At 38.8% G+C, this 20,553-nt stretch overlaps 1 protein-coding gene across 2 annotated transcripts in view; it reads right to left on the bottom strand.

The window, feature by feature from the left end:
* Positions 1 to 20,553, bottom strand: part of LOC133617114 (transcription factor COE1-like) — a 148,572-nt gene that overhangs the window by 3,493 nt on the left and 124,526 nt on the right. For both annotated transcript variants that reach the window (XM_061976844.2, XM_061976845.2), the window contains exons 12-15: positions 14,834 to 14,922; positions 2,700 to 2,765; positions 2,448 to 2,619; positions 2,210 to 2,383 (exon numbers count right to left, since the gene is read on the bottom strand). In XM_061976844.2, coding sequence (XP_061832828.2) covers positions 2,210 to 2,383; positions 2,448 to 2,619; positions 2,700 to 2,765; positions 14,834 to 14,922 — 501 coding nt within the window. The remainder of the gene's footprint in view (positions 1 to 2,209; positions 2,384 to 2,447; positions 2,620 to 2,699; positions 2,766 to 14,833; positions 14,923 to 20,553) is intronic.

The raw sequence follows: 20,553 nt of genomic DNA, 5'->3' as shown, positions 1-20,553 counted from the left end.
CATGCTAAAAGTACTATGCTAATGTTCCAAAAATTGCATGCTTACAGTTAGCATTGATGAAATACCAAAATATATGATACTGTGCATACCTGGTAAATTTGCTAAAAAAAAAAAAGGCTAGCATGCTAACAATAACATGCTTACAGTTAGCATTAGTGAAATACAGAAATAAATGACACTGAGGTGTATATTATATACCGCATAAATTAGCTAAAAAAGCTAGCATGCTAACAGTATTATGCTAACATGCTAACAATACCATGCTTGCTTTTTGCATTAGAGAAATACAAAAACATATGACACTGAGATATATACCTGGTAAACTAGCTAAAAAGTCAGCATGCTAACAGTACTATGTTAACGTTCCGACAATTGTGTATATAAACATGCTAACAATAGCATGCTTACAGTTAGCATTAGTGAAATACAGAAATAAATTACACTGAGGTATATATTATATACCGCTTAAATTAGCTAAAAAAAGCTAGCATGCTAGCAATAGCATGCATACAGTTAGCATTAGGGAAATGAATACCTGGTAAATTAGCTTAAAAAGCTAGTATGCTAACAGTACTATGCTAACGTTCCAACAATTGCATGCTTACAGTTAGCATTGATGAAATACATAAATAAATGACACTGAGGTGTATATTATATACCGCTTAAATTAGCTAAAAAAGCTAGCATGCTAACAGTATTATGCTAACATGTTAACAATACCATGCTTGCTGTTTGCATTAGTGAAATACAAACATATATGACACTGAGATATATACCTGGTAAACTAGCTAAAAAAGCCAGCATGCTAACAGTACTATGCTAACATTCCGACAATTGTGTACATAAACATGCTAACAATAACATGCTTACAGTTAGCATTAGTGAAATACAGAAATAAATGACACTGAGGTGTATATTGTATACCGCTTAAATTAGCTAAAAAAAAAGCTAGCATGCTAACAATAGCATGCTTACAGTTAGCATTAGGGAAATGAATACCTGGTAAATTAGCTAAAACGCTAGCATGCTAACAGTACTACACTAACGTTCCAACAATTGCGTGCTTACAGTTAGCATTGATGAAATACCAAAGTATTTGACACTGTGCATACCTGGTAAATTAGCTAAAAAAAAGGCTAGCATGCTAACAGTACAATACAAACATGCTAACAGTTAGCATTAGTAAAATACAGAAATAAATGACACTGAGGTGTATATTATATACCACTTAAATTAGCTAAAAAAGTTAGCTTGTTAATAATAGCATGCTTAAAGTAAGCATTAGGAAAATGAATACCAGGTAAATTAGCTAAAAAAGGCTAGCATGCTAACAGTACTATACAAACATGCTAACAATAACATGCTTACAGTTAGCATTAGTGAAATACAGAAATAAATGACACTGAGGTGTATAATATATACCGGTTAAATTAGCTAAAAAAAGCTAGCATACTAACAGTAGCATGCTTACAGTTAGCATTAGTGAAATGAATACCTGGTAAATGAGCTAAAAAAGCTAGCATGCTATCAATAGCATGCTTACAGTTAGCATTAGGGAAATGAATACCTGGTAAATTAGCTAAAAAAGCTAGCATGCTATCAACAGCATGCTTACAGTTAGCATTAGGGAAATGAATACCTTGTAAATTAGGTTAAAAAAGGTGAGCATTCTAAAATGCTAACTGTAACATGTGTTAAGTACCACAGTATATCACTCTGAGGTGTGTACCTGAGAAAATGTGCTTCAAATGCTAAAGTTAGCATGCTAATATGATGCTAAAAAATTAGCTTGAAAAAGCAAAGTTAGCATGCTAGCATACCTGCATAAGTGGCAAAGGAGCTAGCATTCTAATATTAGAATGCACTTAGGAGGCCCCCTGGTGTACTCAGTGTACTTGCTGAAGTGCACTGATGGAAGTATTCTGTCTGGTGTGCTCAGTGTACTTGCTGAAGTGCACTGATGGAAGTACAAACCCCGTTTCCATATGAGTTGGGAAATGGTGTTAGATGTAAATATAAACAGAATACAATGATTTGCAAATCATCGTATTCCGATTATATTTACATCTAACACCATTTCCCAACTCATATGGAAACGGGGTTTGTATTCTGTCTGCCGAGGCTTGCCCATCGTAGTTTTGTCCCCGCCCCTTTTTTTTGACTCCGCACCCCCCGCAACCCCAGCGGCGAGCTCCCGCCCGGGACTCACTTGCATAAGCGGAGTTGGCGCCGGAGCCGTTGAGGAAGCCGGGCGAGCCGGGCACGGCCAGGTTGCCCATGGCGGCGGCGCCGTAGCCGTTGATGGAGGAGTAGTTGGCCTGCTGCGGCGTGGAGCTGGCCACGTAACCACGAGGAGACACGCTGCTGGAGTTACGGGAATAACCTGCGGGGGAGAGGGCGCACGTCAGCCTCGCCACAGGCCCCTCCCACAATGACAGGTAGGTCACCTTGGTCGGCCTGCGAGGCCTCGGAGATGTTGACGGCCAGCTGGCTGCTGAAGGAGTTGACGGCCATCATGCCCGAGTGGGCGGAGCCTCCCAGGGAGGGCAGCTGGTTGTGAGAGCGTGGCACGCTGTAGAGCGCCTCCGTCAGGTCCGCCGCTCGCTTCAAGATCATCTCCTGTGCGGTGGAAACACTTCCTGAGTAAGTACCTGCCGGGGTCACAGGTCACCTGCCGGGGTCACAGGTCACACACTCACCTGGTTGTTGTGAGGCATCCCGTACAGCGCCTCCACCAGGTCGGCCGCACGCTTCAACAGCACTTCCTGCAACACAGTCATGTGACACTCTGACCACGCCCACCTTTTTTGTTTGTACTCAACTACTTCTGTCCAATTAGAGAGGAGCTGTCCACCAATCACGTACTTTCACACATAGAACACACAAGGTAGAACACACAAGGTAGCACACACTATGTAGAACACACAAGGTAGAACACACTATGTAGAACACACAATGTAGATTATTTTAAATAGAACATAAGGTAGAAGACACAAAGTAAACACACAACAAAGAACAAACAATGTAGATTATTTTAAATAGGACAAATAAGGTAGAACACACAAAGCAAACACACAAGGTAGAACAAACAATTTAGATTATTTTAAATAGGACATAAAGGTAGAACACAAAGTAGAACACACAAAGTAAACACACAACAAAGAACAAACAATGTAGATTATTTTAAATAGAACAAATAAGGTAGAACACACAAAGCAAACACACAAGGTAGAACAAACAATTTAGATTATTTTAAATAGGACATAAAGGTAGAACACAAAGTAGAACACACAAAGTAAACACACAACATAGAATAAACAATGTAGATTATTTTAAATAGTACATATAAGGTAGAACACACAAAAGCAGAACACTCAAAGTAGAACACACAAGGTAGAACACACAATGTAGAATATTTCAAATAGAACATAAGGTAGAACACACAAAGTAGAACACACTATGTAGAACACACAAAATAAACACAGACAGTAGAACACACAAAGTGGAACACACAAAGTAGAACAAACAAGGTAGAACGCACTAAATAGGACACACACAGTAAACACACAACAAAGAACAAACAATGTAGATTATTTTAAATATAACATATAAGGTAGAACACACAATGTAGAATATTTTAAATAGAACATAAGGTAGAACACACTATATAGAACAAACAAGGTAGACACACAAAGTAAACACAGACAGTAGAACACACAAAGTGGAACCCACAAAGTAGAACAAACAAGGTAGAACGCACAAAGTAGAACACACAAAGTAAACACACAACATAGAACAAACAATGTAGATTATTTTAAATACAACATATAAGGTAGAACACACAAAAGTAGAACACACAATGTAGCATATTTTAAATAGAACATAAGGTAGTACACAAAGTAGAACACACTATGTAGAACAAACAAGGTAGACACACAAGGTAGAACACACAAAGTGGAACACACAAAATAGAACAAACAAGGTAAAATATTTTAAATAGAACATAAGGTAGAACACACTATGTGGAACAAACAAGGTAGACACACAAGGTAGAACACACAAAGTAAACAAAGACAGAACACACAAAGTGGAACACACAAAGTAGAACAAACAAGGTAGAACACACAAAGTAAACACACAACAAAGAACAATGTAGATTATTTTAAATATAACATATAAGGTAGTACATACAAAAGTAGAACACACAAAGTAGAACACACAATGTAGAACAAACAAGGTAGACACAAGGTAGAACACACCAATTTGAAAACATAAAGTAAACACAAACAATAGAACACACAAAGTGGAGCATACAAAGTAGAACAAACAAGGTAGTACACACAAAGTAGAACACACAACATAGAACAAACAATGTAGATTATTTTAAATAGAACATATAAGGTAGAACACACAAAAGTAGAACACACAATGTAGACTATTTTAAATAGACAATAAGGTAGAACACACTGTGTAGAACAAACAAGGTAGACAAGGTAGAACACACCATTTAAAACACGCAAAGTAAACACAGACAGTAGAACACACAAACTGGAACACACAAAGTAGAACAAACAAGATAGTACACACAAAGTACGACACACAACATAGAACAAACAATGTAGATTATTTTAAATATAACATATAAAATAGGACACACAAAAGTAGAACACACAATGTAGAATATTTTAAATAGAACATAAGGTAGAACACACTACGTACAACAAACAAGGTAGACACACAAGGTAGAACACACCATTTAGAACACAAAGTAAACAGACAGTAGAACACACAAAGTGGAACACACAAAGTAGAACAAACAAGGTAGAACGCACAAAGTAAACACACAACATAGAACAACCAATGTAGATTATTTTAAAAAGAACATTAGGTAGAACACACTATGTAGAACAAACAAGGTAGAACACACCATTTAGAACACACAAAGTAAACACAGACAGTAGAACACACAAAGTAGAACAAAAAAGGTAGGACACACAAAGTAGAACACACAAAGCAAAACACAAGGCAGAACAAACAATGCAGACTACTTTAAATAGAACATAAGGTCACACACAAAGTAGAACACACAAAGTAAACACCCAACATAGAACAAACAATGTAGATTATTTTAAATAGAACATATAAGGTAGAACACACAAAAGTAGAACACACAATGTAGAATATTTTAAATAGAACATAAGGTAAAACTCACAAAGTAGAACACACTATATAGAACAAACAAGGTAGAACACACAAACAAATAACACACAATGTAGAATATTTTAAATAGAACATAAGGTAGAACACACAAAGTATAACACACAAGGTAGAACACACCATTTAGAACACACAAAGCAAACACAGACAGTAGAACACACAAAGTGGAACACACAAAGTAGTACAAACAAGGTGGAATATTTTAAATAGAACATATAAAGTAGAACACACAACAGTAGGAAACACAAAGTAAGTAGAAAATATTAGGTAGAACATAAAGTAGAACACACAAAATATACACACAAATTAAAACATATTAAGTAGAACATATGAAGTAGAACATACGAAGTAGAACATAAAGTAGAACATATGAAGTAGAACACACAAAATAAAACATATGAAGTAGAACATAAAGTAGAACATATGAAGTAGAACACACAACGTAAAACATATGAAGTAGAACATTAAGTAGTACATATGAAATGGAACATATGAAGTAGAACACACAACGTAAAACATATGAAGTAGAACATTAAGTAGTACATACTGTATGAAGTAGAACATATGAAGTAGAACACACAACGTAAAACATATGAAGTAGAACATTAAGTAGTACATGTGAAGTAGAACATATGAAGTAGGACACACAAAGTAAAACATTTTAAGTAGAACATAAAGTAGAACATATGAAGTAGAACACACAAAGTAAAACATGAAGTAGAACATATGAAGTAGAACATAAAGTAGAACATATGAAGTAGAACACACAACGTAAAACATGAAGTAGAACATTAAGTAGTACATATGAAGTAGAACATATGAAGTAGAACACACAAAGTAAAACATATGAAGTAGAACATAAAGTAGAACACATGAAGTAGAACACACAAAGTAAAAGTTATGAAGTAGAAAATTAAGTAGTACATATGAAGTAGAACACACAAAGTAAAACATATGAAGTAGAACACACAAGGTAGAACACAAGGTAAACACACACAGTATAACATATTAGGTAGACCATATAAAGTACAACACACAAGGTAGAACATAATAAGTAGAACATATGAAGTAGAACACACAAAGTATCATGAATCAATTTAAGTGGACCCCGACTTAAACAAGTTGAAAAACTTATTGGGGTGTTACCATTTAGTGGTCAATTGTATGGAATATGTACTTCACTGTGCAATCTACTAATAAAAGTCTCAATCAATCAATCAAAAAAACACACAGAGTAGAACGTATTAGGTAGAACATGTAAAGTAGAAGACAAATGTTGGCCAAAGCAAAAGAGCAATAAGGGGAGAAGAAGTAAATAGTCTATATGTAAGGAGCAAATAAGGACAGGAGGAGATGAGGAAAGGAGAGAAGGAAAAAAGGAAGCATCTTGATGATTCCCAGAGGAGAAGCATCATCAGGGAGGTGGAGACCTCTGCTGGTGTTCCCAGGGGTATTACACCTTCCTCTGCACACACCTCCACTCTCACCTCTGTGTCTGCGCCACTAAGCACGCCACTTGTCACCATGACGACAAGCAGAATCAAAACAACAGTGTGACGTGTAAAGATGTGTGTTGAAGCAAAGATGGCCGATGACCTGCGTCGCCATGGTTACCAGGAGTATAAATTCGAGGTACAGCCAGAAGAATAGCCCCGCTCCCTCCTGTCCTGTCCGTCACCCCAGATATTCTTCCCCGGCCTTTTCTATTCTGCTTTCTGGGGGCTTAATTAGGGGGGCCGCCTCGGTGCTGGAGGAGGTGCGGCCGATCAGGGACGAGCGTGACCCCCGAGGAGGCGCCATCAGACAGCGGCCTTAACAATGATAAATCACCCCCGGCACGGTGGCGGCGGCGAGGAGCTGCTCCTCTGGAATATGGAGGGGGAGGGGGCGGGTCCAGATGAGCGATTATCAGAGCTCTTCTAACGACGAGGGTTAATTTCATTCATCTCATGAATACAATCTGCTCATTATTGTCCTCATTCACAACTAACGAGTCTGCACGGGACCCCTCCCTGCGGCCAGGACCCGGGTCAACCACCGGAACACACCGTCTTGACCCCAAAGATGTTTGGCGTGTGTCACCACATGAATACTCAAACATCACCAAGCGCTGCGTGGACTGCATTGGTAGTGTGTCGTACTACATATGGGGGCCCCACTTTTCCCACTGAGGGCCACGGACCGACAAATCAAAGGATGCGGCGGCCATTGTGCTGGTTTCCATCTTCAAAACCAGAACAATATAGAGATTATTTTTCAAAGTAGCACAAACATTTCCTGTGAATGCTGAAGAGCCGAGGCAGAACTGAAATGCTAACAGTTAGCACGCTGGCCAGACAGCGTCAAGTAACAAAAAATACGAGTTTGCAGTGCTATGACAACATGCTAACAATAGCATGCTTACAGTTAGCGTGAGTAGAATACCAAAAATATCACACTGAGGTGTATACCTACTAAATTAGCCTAAAAAATCTACCATGCTAATGTTAGCATACAAAAATGCTAACATGTGTCAAGTACAAAATATATTACTTTGAGGTGGGTACCAGAAAAATGTGTTTAAAATGCTAGCCTGCTAACGTTACCATGCATCAAGTACCAAAATATTTGACGCTAAGGTGTATACCTGCTAAATTAGCTAAAAAAAAATATCTAGCATGCTAATGTTAATGTACAAAAATGCTAATATGTGTCAAGTACAAAAATATATTACTTTGAGGTGGGTACCAGAAAAATGTGTTTAAAATGATAGCCTGCTAACGTTACCATGCATCAAGTACCAAAATATTTGACGCTGAGGTGTATACCTGCTAAATTAGCTAAAAAAAAAAATCTAGCATGCTTATGTTAACATCCAAAAATGCTAACATGTGTCAAGTACAAAAATATACAACTTTTAGGTGTGTACCAGAAAAATGTGTTTAAAATGCTAGCCTGATAATGTTAACATGCATCAAGTATCAAACTATGACTGAGGTGTATAACTACAAAATTAGCTAAAAAAGCTAGCATACTAATATTAGCATGATAACAGGTATCGTTGGTCAAGTAACAAAATATTTGACACTAGGGTCTATCCCTGATAAATTAGGTAAAAAAAAAAAGCAAGCATGCTTACGTTAGCATGCATCAAGAACCAAAATATGACTGATGTGTAAATAAAAGCAAGAATACTAACGTTAGCATGCTAAAAGGTATCATTCCTCAAGTCACAAAATATATGAGATCTATAAATAAGCTAAAAAAAAATAGCGTGCTACTGTTGGCATGCTAACATGCGTCATGTACCAAAATGTATTACTCTAAGAGGTGTGTACCTAAAAAATATTTGTTTAAAATGCTAGCCTGCTAGCGTTAGCATGCATCAAGTACCAAAATATGACTGAGGTGTAAAAACCAAAAACAAGCATGCTAAAAGGTATCAGTTGTCAAGTAACAAAATATATGAAACTGAGGAGTGTGTGGTGAAATTATTCTCTGCATTTGACCCATCACCCTTGATCACCCTGAGGGGAGCAGTGGGCAGCAGCGGTGGCCGCGCCCGGGAATCATTTTTCGTGATTTAACCCCCAATTCCAACCCTTGATGCTGAGTGCCAAGCAGGGAGGTAATGGGTCCCATTTTTATAGTCTGTACCTAATAAATTAGCTAAAAAAATGACATGCTCATGTTGGCTTGCTAACATGCTAACTGTAACATGTGTTATGTACCAAAATATATCACTCTGAGGTGTGTACCTGAAAATATTTGTTTAAAATGCGAGCCTGCTAGCGTTAGCATTCATCAAGTACCAAAAAATTTGTGTATACCTGCTAAATTAGCTTAAAAAAAAATCTAGCATGCTAATGTTAGCATACAAAAATGCTAACATGTGTTAAGTACAAAAATATATTACTTTGAGGTGGGTACCAGAAAAATGTGTTTAAAATGCTAGCCTGATAATGTTAACATGCATCAAGTACCAAACTATGACTGAGGTGTATAACTACAAAATTAGCTAAAAAAGCTAACGTACTAACATTAGCATGATAACAGGTATCGTTCGTCAAGTAACAAAATATTTGACACTAGGGTCTATACCTGATAAATTAACTAAAACAATCAAGCATGCTTACGTTAGCATGCATCGAGTACCAAAATATGACTGATGTGTAAATAAAAGCAAGAATACTAACGTTAGCACGCTAAAAGGTATCATTCCTCAAGTAACAAAATATATGAGATCTATAAATAAGCTAAAAAAAATAGCGTGCTACTGTTAGCATGCTAACTTGCGGCATGTACCAAAATATATTACTCTAAGAGGTGTGTACCTAAAAAATATTTGTTTAAAATGCGAGCCTGCTAGCGTTAGCATTCATCAAGTACCAAAAAATTTGACGCTGAAGTGTATACCTGCTAAATTAGCTAAAAAAAAAAAAAAAACTAGCATGCTAATGTTAGCATACAAAAATGCTAACATGTGTCAAGTACAAAAATATATTACTTTGAGGTGGGTACCAGAAAAATGTGTTTAAAATGCTAGCCTGATAATGTTAACATGCATCAAGTACCAAACTATGACTGAGGTGTATAACTACAAAATTAGCTAAAAAAGCTAACGTACTAACATTAGCATGATAACAGGTATCGTTCGTCAAGTAACAAAATATTTGACACTAGGGTCTATACCTGATAAATTAACTAAAAAATTCAAGCATGCTTACGTTAGCATGCATCGAGTACCAAAATATGACTGATGTGTAAATAAAAGCAAGAATACCAACGTTAGCACGCTAAAAGGTATCATTCCTCAAGTAACAAAATATATGAGATCTATAAATAAGCTAAAAAAAATAGCGTGCTACTGTTAGCATGCTAACTTGCGTCATGTACCAAAATATATTACCGTATTTTTCGGACTATAAGTCGCATTTTTTTTCATAGTTTGGCCGGGCTCCAGTGCGACTTATGTATGTTTTTTTTCCTTTTTTGTTATGCATTTTGGGCAGGTGCGACTTATACTCCGGTGCGACTTATACTCCGAAAAATACGGTCCTCTAAGAGGTGTGTACCTAAAAAATATTTGTTTAAAATGCGAGCCTGCTAGCCTTAGCATGGATCAAGTACCAAAATATGACTGAGGTGTAAAAAAACAAAAGCAAGCATGCTAGAGTATCAGTTGTCAAGTAACAAAATATATGAAACTGAGGTGTGTACCTAATAAATTAGCTAAAAAAAATTGACATGCTCATGTTGGCTTGCTAACATGCTAACTGTAACATGTGTCATGTACGAAAATATATCACTCTGAGGTGTGTACCTGAAAATATTTGTTTAAAATGTGAGCCTGCTAGCGTTAGCATGCATCAAGTACCAAAATATTTGATGCTGAGGTGTATACCTGCTAAATTAACTATAAAAAAAAATCTAGCATGCTAATGTTAGCAAAGAAAAATGCTAACATGTGTCAAGTAAAAAAATATATTACTTTGAGGTGGGTACTAGAAAAATGTGTTTAAAATTCTAGCCTGCTAACATTAGCATGCATCGAGTACCACAATATTTGACGCTGAGGTGTATACCTGCTAAATTACCTAAAATAAAAAATAAAAATCTAGCATGCTAATGTTAGCATACAAAAATGCTAACATGTGTCAAGTACAAAAATATATTACTTTGAGGTGGGTACTAGAAAAATGTGTTTAAAATGCTAGCCTGATAACATTAACATGCATCAAGTACCAAAATATTTGACGCTGAGGCGCCCGAATGCAGCTGCGACCCCAAAAGGGACAAGCGGTAGAAAATGGATGGATGGCGTATACTTGCAAAATGGACACAAAAGTTAACATGCTAATATTAGAATGCTAACAAGCCGTTTAAAAAATGAGCTACAAGTGGCCCCCGTGCCGCACTTTGTATTACACACATGACATGTTGGAACCCGACACAGGAACCACACCCGACACAGGAACCACACCCGCCCCCTGCTTAAACCAGATGAGTGTTATATCGCGGCGTCCCGGGCGAGCGGCGTGTAATCGTCCACATGGTGCCCGACAAGGAATCAATCTGCCCACAAAGAAAAACGTCCCATCAGAGCGTCGCACTCCATCGCCGCTGGCGAGGCGGCGAGTGAAAAGAAAAGTGAAGTGACAGGCGGAGTTAACCCTCCCGCTGTGCGGTCACGCGCTCCCCGCTGCCGCCGACACGCGAGTCGCCACCTCGCCGGCTGCCAGCCAACAACAGGAAGAAGAAGGATGCGGCGCCTTATTGGCTTTCTTTGACGACATAAATATTCAGGAGGAGGAAGAGGTGAAGGCTCGCCATCATGGCGGCCACGCGACCTGCGCTCACTATTAGCATCAATTTACAAACAAACTGCTTTTTCTCTGGTGTCACCTTTTGATAAATGGCTTCAATTTGGCAGCTGCGTTCTGTGTCACAGCCCATCTGCCGCCTCGCCTCGCACAATCTGCCTCCGCTCGCCTCCGCGATAATCTCGTCATAGCCAGCAGGCCTTGGTTCTCCTGACGTTCCTTTAAAGCACTCCACCTTCGCCGCTTCACTCTGACCTTTCACCTCGCTACACTCAACCACGCCGCCATCTTCCTCTTGCCAGGCGGGATAAAGACTTTTACTTCCATGTGATGACATCCACCTCCACGTTAACATACCGAGTAGAACACACAAAGTAGAAAATACCAGGTAGAACACTCAAAGTAGAACATACCGGGTAGAACACTCAAAGTAAAAACACCGTTTCCATATGAGTTGGGAAATTGTGTTAGATGTAAATACAAACGGAATACAATGATTTGAAAATCGTTTTCAACCCATATTCAGTTAAATATGCTACAAAGACAACATATTTGATGTTCAAACTCATAAACTTTATTTTTTTTTTGCAAATAATAATTAACTTAGAATTTCATGGCTGCAACACGTGCCAAAGTAGTTGGGAAAGGGCATGTTCACCACTGTGTTACATGGCCTTTTCTTTTAACAACACTCAATAAACGATTGGGAATACTGAGGAAACTAATTGTTGAAGCTTTGATAGTGGGATTCTTTCCCATTCTTGTTTTATGTAGAGCTTCAGTCGTTCAACAGTCCGGGGTCTCCGCTGTCGTATTTTACGCTTCATAATGCGCCACACATTTTCGATGGGAGACAGGTCTGGAATGCAGGCGGGCCAGGAAAGTACCCGCACTCTTTTTTTACGAAGCCACGCTGTTGTAACACGTGCTGAATGTGGCTTGGCATTGTCTTGCTGAAATAAGCAGGGGCGTCCATGAAAAAGACGGCGCTTAGATGGCAGCATATGTTGTTCCAAAACCTGTATGTACCTTTCAGCATTAAAGGTGCCTTCACAGATGTGTAAGTTACCCATGCCTTGGGCAGTAATGCACCCCCATACCATCACAGATGCTGGCTTTTCAACTTTGCGTCGATAACAGTCTGGATGGTTCGCTTCCCCTTTGGTCTGGATGACACAATGTTGAATGTTTCCAAAAACAATTTGAAATGTGGAGAAACATTGTTCTTAAACTGTTTGACTATTTGCTCACACAGTTGTGGACAAAGGGGTGTACCTCACCCCATCCTTTCTTGTGAAGGACTTCGAGCATTTTTTGGGAAGCTGTTTTTATACCCAATCATGGCACCCACCTGTTCCCAATTAGCCTGCACACCTGTGGGATGTTCCAAATAAGTGTTTGATGAGCATTCCTCAACTTTATCAGTATTTATTGCCACTTTTCCCAACTTCTTTGTCACGTGTTGCTGGCATCAAATTCTAAAGTTAATGATTATTTGCAAAAAAAATTTTTTTATCAGTTTGAACATCAAATATGTTGTCTTTGTAGCATATTCAACTGAATATGGGTTGAAAATGATTTGCAAATCATTGTATTCCGTTTATATTTACATCTAACACAATTTCCCAACTCATATGGAAACGGGGTTTGTAGAACACACAAAGTAGAACATACCGGGTAGAACACACAAAGTAGAACATACCAGGTAAAATACACAAAGTAGAACATGCCGGGTAGAACACACAAAGTAGAACATACCGGGTAAAACACTCAAAGTAGAAGATACGAGGTAAAACACACAAAGTAGAAGATACCGAGTAGAACACTCAAAGTACAACATACCAGGTAGAACATACCGGGTAGAACACTCAAAGTAGAACATACCAGGTAGAACACACAAAGTAGAACATACCGGGTAGAACACTCTAAGTAGAACATACCAGGTAGAACACACAAAGTAGAACATTCCGGGTAGAACACTCAAAGTAGAACATACCAGGTAGAACACACAAAGTAGAACATACCAGTTAGGATATATGAAGTAGAACATATGAAGTAGGACATATGAAGGAGAACATATGAAGTAGGACATACAAGTTAGACCATATGAGTTTGAACATACCAGGTAGGACATATGAGGTAGAACATACAAGATAGAACATATGAAGTAGAACATATGAAGTAAGGCATACAAGGTAGACCATATGAAGTAGAACATATGAGGTAGGACATACAAGGTAGAACATTTGAGGTAGACCATATGAAGTAGGACATACAAGGTAGAACATATGAAGTAGACCATATGAAGTAAGACATACAAGGTAGGACATAAGTGGTAGAACAAACAAGATAGACGTATTTGGAAGAACAAACAAGATAGCACAAACAACGTATGCAAGTACACACAAGGTAGTACACACTAGCTATTGGCAGTACAGACTGGTACTACATGTACTACCTTTTATGCTCCGCCTTGTATGTGCTACCTTGTATGCAAGTACACACAAGGTAGTACACACTAGGTTTTGGCAATACAGTCTGGTACTAAATGTACTACCTTATGTTCCTTCTTGTATGTTCTACATTGTATGCAAGAACACACAAGGTAGAACACACTAGGTATTGGCAGTACAGTCTGGTACTACATGTACTACCTTTTATGTTCCTCCTTGTATGTTCTACCTTGTATGCAAGGACACACAAGGTAGAACACTATGTATTGGCAGTACATGTACTACCTTATGTTCCTCCTTGTATGTTCTACCTTGTATGCAAGGACACACAAGGTAGTACACACTTGGTGTTGGCAGTACAGTCTGGTACTACATGTACTACCTTTTATGTTCCTCCTTTTATGTTCTACCTTGTATGCAAGGGCACACAAGGTAGTACACACTAGGCATTGGCAGTACAGACTAGTAGTGCATGTACTACCTTTTATGTTCCTTTTTGTATGTTCTACCTTGTATGCAAGGTGAAAGAAGGTGAAACCAAGAAGGTGGAACATAGAACAACATAGCAGGTAGAAGATAGTAGACACACAAGGTAGAACACACTAGGTATTGACAGTACAGACTGGTAGTACATGTACTACCTTATGTTCCTCCTTGTATTCTACCTTGTATGCAAGAACACACAAGGTAGTACACACTAGGTATTGGCAGTACATGTACTAGCTTTTATGTTCCACCTTGTATGCAAGGTGAAAGAAGGTGAAACCAAGAAGGTGGAACATAGAACAACATAGCAGGTAGAAGATAGTAGCTACAAAATGTTGGTGTGTTTGACCTTTCACCTGCTGACTAAGCACTGACCTTAGGTAACCTCTCGGGGTCTCCAGGGTGGCGAGGGATGACCTTCTGTAACCTCTGGAAGCCGTAGTCGATGGTGGGCTCGTTCAAAGCTGCGAGAGAAGCGGGCGTGTGGATGATTAGTCTTTTTTATTCTGAAGGGACGTGGTGTCCGCGCTAATTCCAATTCACTTCCTGCCGTCCTCCCGCTGGCGGCAGAAAGTTCCGGAAGGAGTGGTGGAGACACTTGTCCATAATCAAGTCCATTAATCATAAAATGCTGTCAAATGTGACTTTGGGGACAATTTGTCAGAGCGTCTTTGTCAGCGCTAGCGCTTGTAGCGGCTAACGATGATTGACAGGCCGCACGCCGGCCGGCGGAGCGGCTCGTTTGCGCTCATTTGCATAAGCGCGGCCTTCATGAATAAGAATGGGGCGGCGGGCGTCTCCTTCAAAGCGCTCCAAATAGATGTTATTACCATTAGAACAATATTTGTTTTCTTCCCCGGGAACGGCGGCAGCGGGCTGCTAAATCTAATTTGTCCGAGGTGGTTTTGGAGCGGCGGCGGGGAGAAGAGGCTTTCAGCGGGAAGGCGGGATGAGAGCTGAAGGGTGACAAAGCGCCCAGGGACGTGCCGCCGCCGCCGCCACAGCCATGTTGGACGTGGGACAAATTCTTTCTGGAATCCCAAAGAGGCTTTTTGCGACCAACAGACTGAAAGGAAAGTCCCAGACCTGGGCTGTGATGATACCGAGATGTCAATACTGAAATATTGATACTGAGATATTGATACCGCCTTTACCTTTCTTTAAAAAGAAGGGCTGTTAAGCCTTTTTTAAAAGCATCCAGTCTGTGGTGCCCTCAGGTGGTCAGGGAGAGCGTTCCACAGACTGGGAGCGGCGGAGCAGAAAGCCCGATCTTTTTGCTCTAATATTGATTCTCAAATCAAAATATCCATACTTTTGATATTTTAGTTCAGGGGTGTCTAAAATTATTCCACCAAGAATGCTGCAGCCAATTTGATATTTTTTAAATAAAAAAATAATGCTAAACACAGATATTGTGTCAGCTTCGTAATAAAGAAGTATATCGTTATAATAATAATAATAATAATAGATTTTATTTGTAAAAAGCACTTTACATTGAGTAAACAACCTCACAGTGCTACAGTGTATTAAAAAAAAATAAAATAAATAAAAAGATAATAAAAAATTAAAGCTGCAAGCAGCGATGGACGGGACCGACTTTAAAGGCTCATAAAATCCAAACCGGAGCAGTAATTAAAACTCTTTCATCAACTTTTAATCAGTAGGGTTCAATCTCTCTCCTGTGCTAATTTGAAGCCGACACGACAAAAGCGCTCAGAGGAGATAATGTTTGAAAAAAGGTGACTGTTTTTACACAACTTTTGTTTTGAATGGGGAATTGCAAACTTCCTGTTGATTTTTATGGGGGTTGTCAGTGTATGAAATATAGGTCTAAGTGAGACCTACATAGAGGTTTTTGTTTCATGTCTCTACAACATTCCTACTGGGAGTTACAGGCAGTTTTGTCTATGTTTTCTTCCTAGGGGGTGCTAGAGCGCAATTTTGAGTTTTGGGGTTTGGTTTTTTAATTAGATCGCAATTTTCCCCAGTCCTGATGTGTGTGTCCAATTTGGTGAGTTTTGAAGCATGTTAAGGGGGTCAAATTACAGCTCAAAGAGGCGGCGGTATAATAATAAAACGCTAGAAATACAATAGGGTCCTCTGTCCCAAAGGGACTCGGTCCCTAATAACTAAAAATAAAAACTAGAACAGCCAAATAGCTAAAACTAGTATGCATGTGTCTAAAAAAAGGCTTTTTTAAAAAGAAGGGTTTTTAAGCGTTTTTTAAAAGCATCCACAGTCTGTGGTGCCCTAAGGTGGTCAGGGAGAGCGTTCCACACACTGGGAGCGGCGGAGCAGAAAGCCCGGTCTCCCATAGCCTGTCCGGAGCAGAGGTGTCGTGTGGAGGATTTGGGGGGTGAGTAGTTCTTTGAGGTAGAGGGGGGCATTTCCATGGAGGCACTGGTGGGTTAGTAGGGAGACTTTGAATTCAATCCTGAGTGGAACAGGAAGCCAGTGAAGGGATTTGAGAGTTGGTGTGATATGGTCATATTTCCGCACTCATCAGGATCCTAGCAGCACTATTCTGTATGTATTGCAGCTTCTGGGTGTTCTTGCTGGGGATCCCGACAAAAAGTGCGTTGCAGTAGTCTAGCCTGGAGGAGACAAAGGCGTGGACGAGCCTCTCGGCATCAGAGAGAGTGAGTGAGGGGCGGAGTTTCGCAATGTTCCTGAGATGGTAGAAGGAGGTCTTGCACATTAATTATTAGTAATAACATTTCTGATTTTTCTCACTACATACTGATTTTTTTTGGCCCTTTTTTCTAACATTTTTACTGGTGTTTTTTTTACTATGTAAGTATAGAATAGAAATAATAACTAGAAAATTCCCGCGAAAATTTTGATGGGCTTGCTATCTGGACCTATGGCCGGGGGTCGTCGGAAGCCGCCGTACTTGGAAGACGGTGCCGAGTGTCTGAATCTGTGAGTTTTAGGTCTAACCATACAAAATGAGCCACAGAGCTAGCCTAAAACAGTAGCATGTTTACATAAAAATGCTAACACTTAGCATGTGTGCTAACGATAGCATGATAACAGTCAGCACATTTCATATACCAAGTTATATGACGCTAAGGTGTACAACTGTGGAAATAGGTAAAGTGTAAAATTAGATGAAATAGTTAGCATGCTTTTACGTTAGCTTGCTAGCATGCTATCGTTTGCATGCTAACAGTTAACAAGTGCCACATACCAAGTTATATGACTCTGGGGTAAACAGTTGTAAAACCAGCTCAAAAAGTTAGCAAGCTGATGTTAGCATTTTAGCAAGCTAACGTTACCATGCTAACAGTTGGCTTGTGTCACATACCAAGTTGTATGACTGAGGTGTATGGCTGGGGAATTAGAGAGAGAGAGAAAAAAAAAAAAAAAAAGAGTACAAATAGCTAAAAAAGTTAGTGTGAAGAGTAGTGTGTGTGGGTGGCTGAAAGGTCGGAATCAAGTTTAAAAACGGCCCAAAATTTTAAGAATTTAGGGTGTTGTAGAACTACTGTTGTAGAAATACATTTGAATGGGAATTTCCTGGGTATTTTTTTTTAATTTTGGGAAAAATGGGAATTTTGGAAAATATTGATACTAGCACGATTGTCCTAAATGATATGAATGGGTTGGTGTTGGATTTTTTGGAATCGGTTAAAAATGCTGACGTAGTAACAGTTTGAATTGAAGATGGGTATCTCAGAACTCCTGGAATTTTGGGAAAACCAGGAATTTGTACAAAAAATAGGAGCCTGTGTTGTCCTAAGAGGAATGTTTTGAAGGAGAATGGGCGAAAACGGTTGAACTATGTGGACTGTGGAAACTTTCCAGGAAGAGGTGAAAATAGGGCCTTGGAAAACCAGGAATTCTTGCAAAATGAACTTGGAAAATAGTAGTTCGATTGCTGTGTGGATGGTGGAACGGTTCGAATCGGGTGAAAAATGTGGGATATGCAGTAGATTGTATAATGCCAATTCATTGTCAATTGGGAGAAAATTCCCCAAAAAACAGAAATTTTGGGAAAGGGAAAACATGTTTTGCGTTCAATATATCGGGAAAGTAGTGTGTGTGGATGGCTGAAAGGTCGGAATCAAGTTTAAAAACGGCCCAAAAGTTTAAGAATTTAGGGTGTTGTAGAACTACTGTTGTAGAAATACATTTGAATGGGAATTTCCTGGGTATTTTTTTTTAATTTGGGGAAAACTGGGAATTTTGGAAAATATTGATACTAGCACGATTGTCCGAAATGATATCAATGGGTTGGTGTTGGATTTTTTGGAATCGGTTAAAAATGCTGACGTAGTAACAGTTTGAATTGAGGATGGGTATCTCAGAACTCCTGGAATTTTGGGAAAACCAGGAATTTGTACAAAAAAATAGGAGCTTGTGTTGTCCTAAGAGGAATGTTTTGAAGGAGGAATGGTTGAAAACGGTTGAAATATGTGGACTGTGGAAACTTTCCAGGAAGAGGGGAAAATAGGGCCTTGGAAAAACAGGAATTCTGGGAATTCCTGGAATTTTTTTTAAACTTGGAAATTGGTAGTTTGATTGTCCAAGGTGAGTGGAGTGTGTGTATGGTGGAACTGTTCAAATTGTGGGAGATGTGCATGTTTGAAAATTGGCCCATAAATTGTCAATGGGCAAAGTGTCCTGGAAAACCAGGAATTCTGGGTAATTCGGGATATTTATTTAAAACATTTGGGAGGAGTAAAACCTACAATGCAATGCGTTTCCACGTCACACTTTCAATCCCTATAGCAATACCAGAAAATGGTCGCTCTCCACATATGCTTTTGTCCATCTGGTGTGGATCGAAACTGAAAGTTAACTTATGTGTTAGGAATGTAGTTAATCATACAAGTGGCACTTACTGTTATTAAAAAAGTATTGAATTTAAATTGAGAATCGATTCTGAATCGAATCGTTCCCCCCAAGAATCGAATCAAATCGTACCCAAAGATTCACGGCCAGAGATGGGATTCATGGCTCTTTAAAAGAGCAGTTCAAAATATTGCTCGTTATTATAGCTCTTTTCTTTTAACTGTTATTTTTTATTTTTTAGCAACAAAATAATCACTGGTAGCCGTTATAAGATAAGATGTGTACATTTACACAAATACGACTGTATTGGTAGAAAAAATATTATTATTTTTTGTAAATTAATTAATTAATTGTATTTATTTATTATTTATTTTTACTGTAAATATTCCCAAAGGGGGTCCCCTTTCCCCATCCGTTGACAGTGATATTCCTATTTGTAATTTCCCCTAACCTAAAGAACTTTGTAGCGGTTTAATAATACAGATACAAATAAATAAACTGTATATATGTTTACAAAAGTACGGAGCCCCTAAAGGGACATGGGGGAATTTTTATTTTTTATAATTTTTTTTATAAAAAAAATTTTTGTAGACATGTATCTCGTGACACGAGAAAGTTTCTTTTTGTAAAATTATTTAAAAAAAAAAAAAAAAAAAAAAAAGTTTTTTTTTTTTTTTTAGACATACATGTATCTGGTGCGCACGAGATAGTTTCTCGTGCGCACCAGATACATGTCTAAAAAAAAATAAAAAATTAAATAAAATAAAATTATAAAAAAATGTTTTTCCCCCATGTCCCTTTAGGGCCTCCGTACAAAAGTGTAAATAATATTATAATAAAAATGCAAATAAAAAATTGTAGCGTACATCAGAAGAATCAACCGTGAAAGTGAATCCAAATGAAAAAAAGTAACTAAATAAAATCAAAATACATAAACAAAATAAAAATAATGTTGACATTGTATCTGCATGTTCAAACTAACGGCTCCCGACTGCGAAACGGTTGTCATTGTTCACTTAAAAGAACCGTTCAAACAAGTCGATTCGTTCGCGAATACTCACATGGACGTTAGCATCATCATCGAGACCTCGCGCCTGCGCTTCCATCAACTGGTTACTCGCTCGCTGCTGCGACGAGCACAATTCCACGCGGCGTTGATGGCGGCGTGGAAGGCACAGTCACGTCTGCCGCCATATTCCACTTATGGTGTGACACAGACTCCATCTTCACACGCAGCACGCCGCTCCCGCCACACGGGTGCCGATTGCGAGGCAATTTCCCATCTTGCTCGGCGGCGT

The sequence above is a fragment of the Nerophis lumbriciformis genome, linkage group LG16 (genome assembly GCF_033978685.3).
Source record: "Nerophis lumbriciformis linkage group LG16, RoL_Nlum_v2.1, whole genome shotgun sequence".
Lineage (NCBI taxonomy): Eukaryota > Metazoa > Chordata > Actinopteri > Syngnathiformes > Syngnathidae > Nerophis > Nerophis lumbriciformis.
The sequence above is the reverse complement of the archived record's forward strand: the minus strand, read 5'-3'. Positions and strand labels throughout refer to the sequence as shown.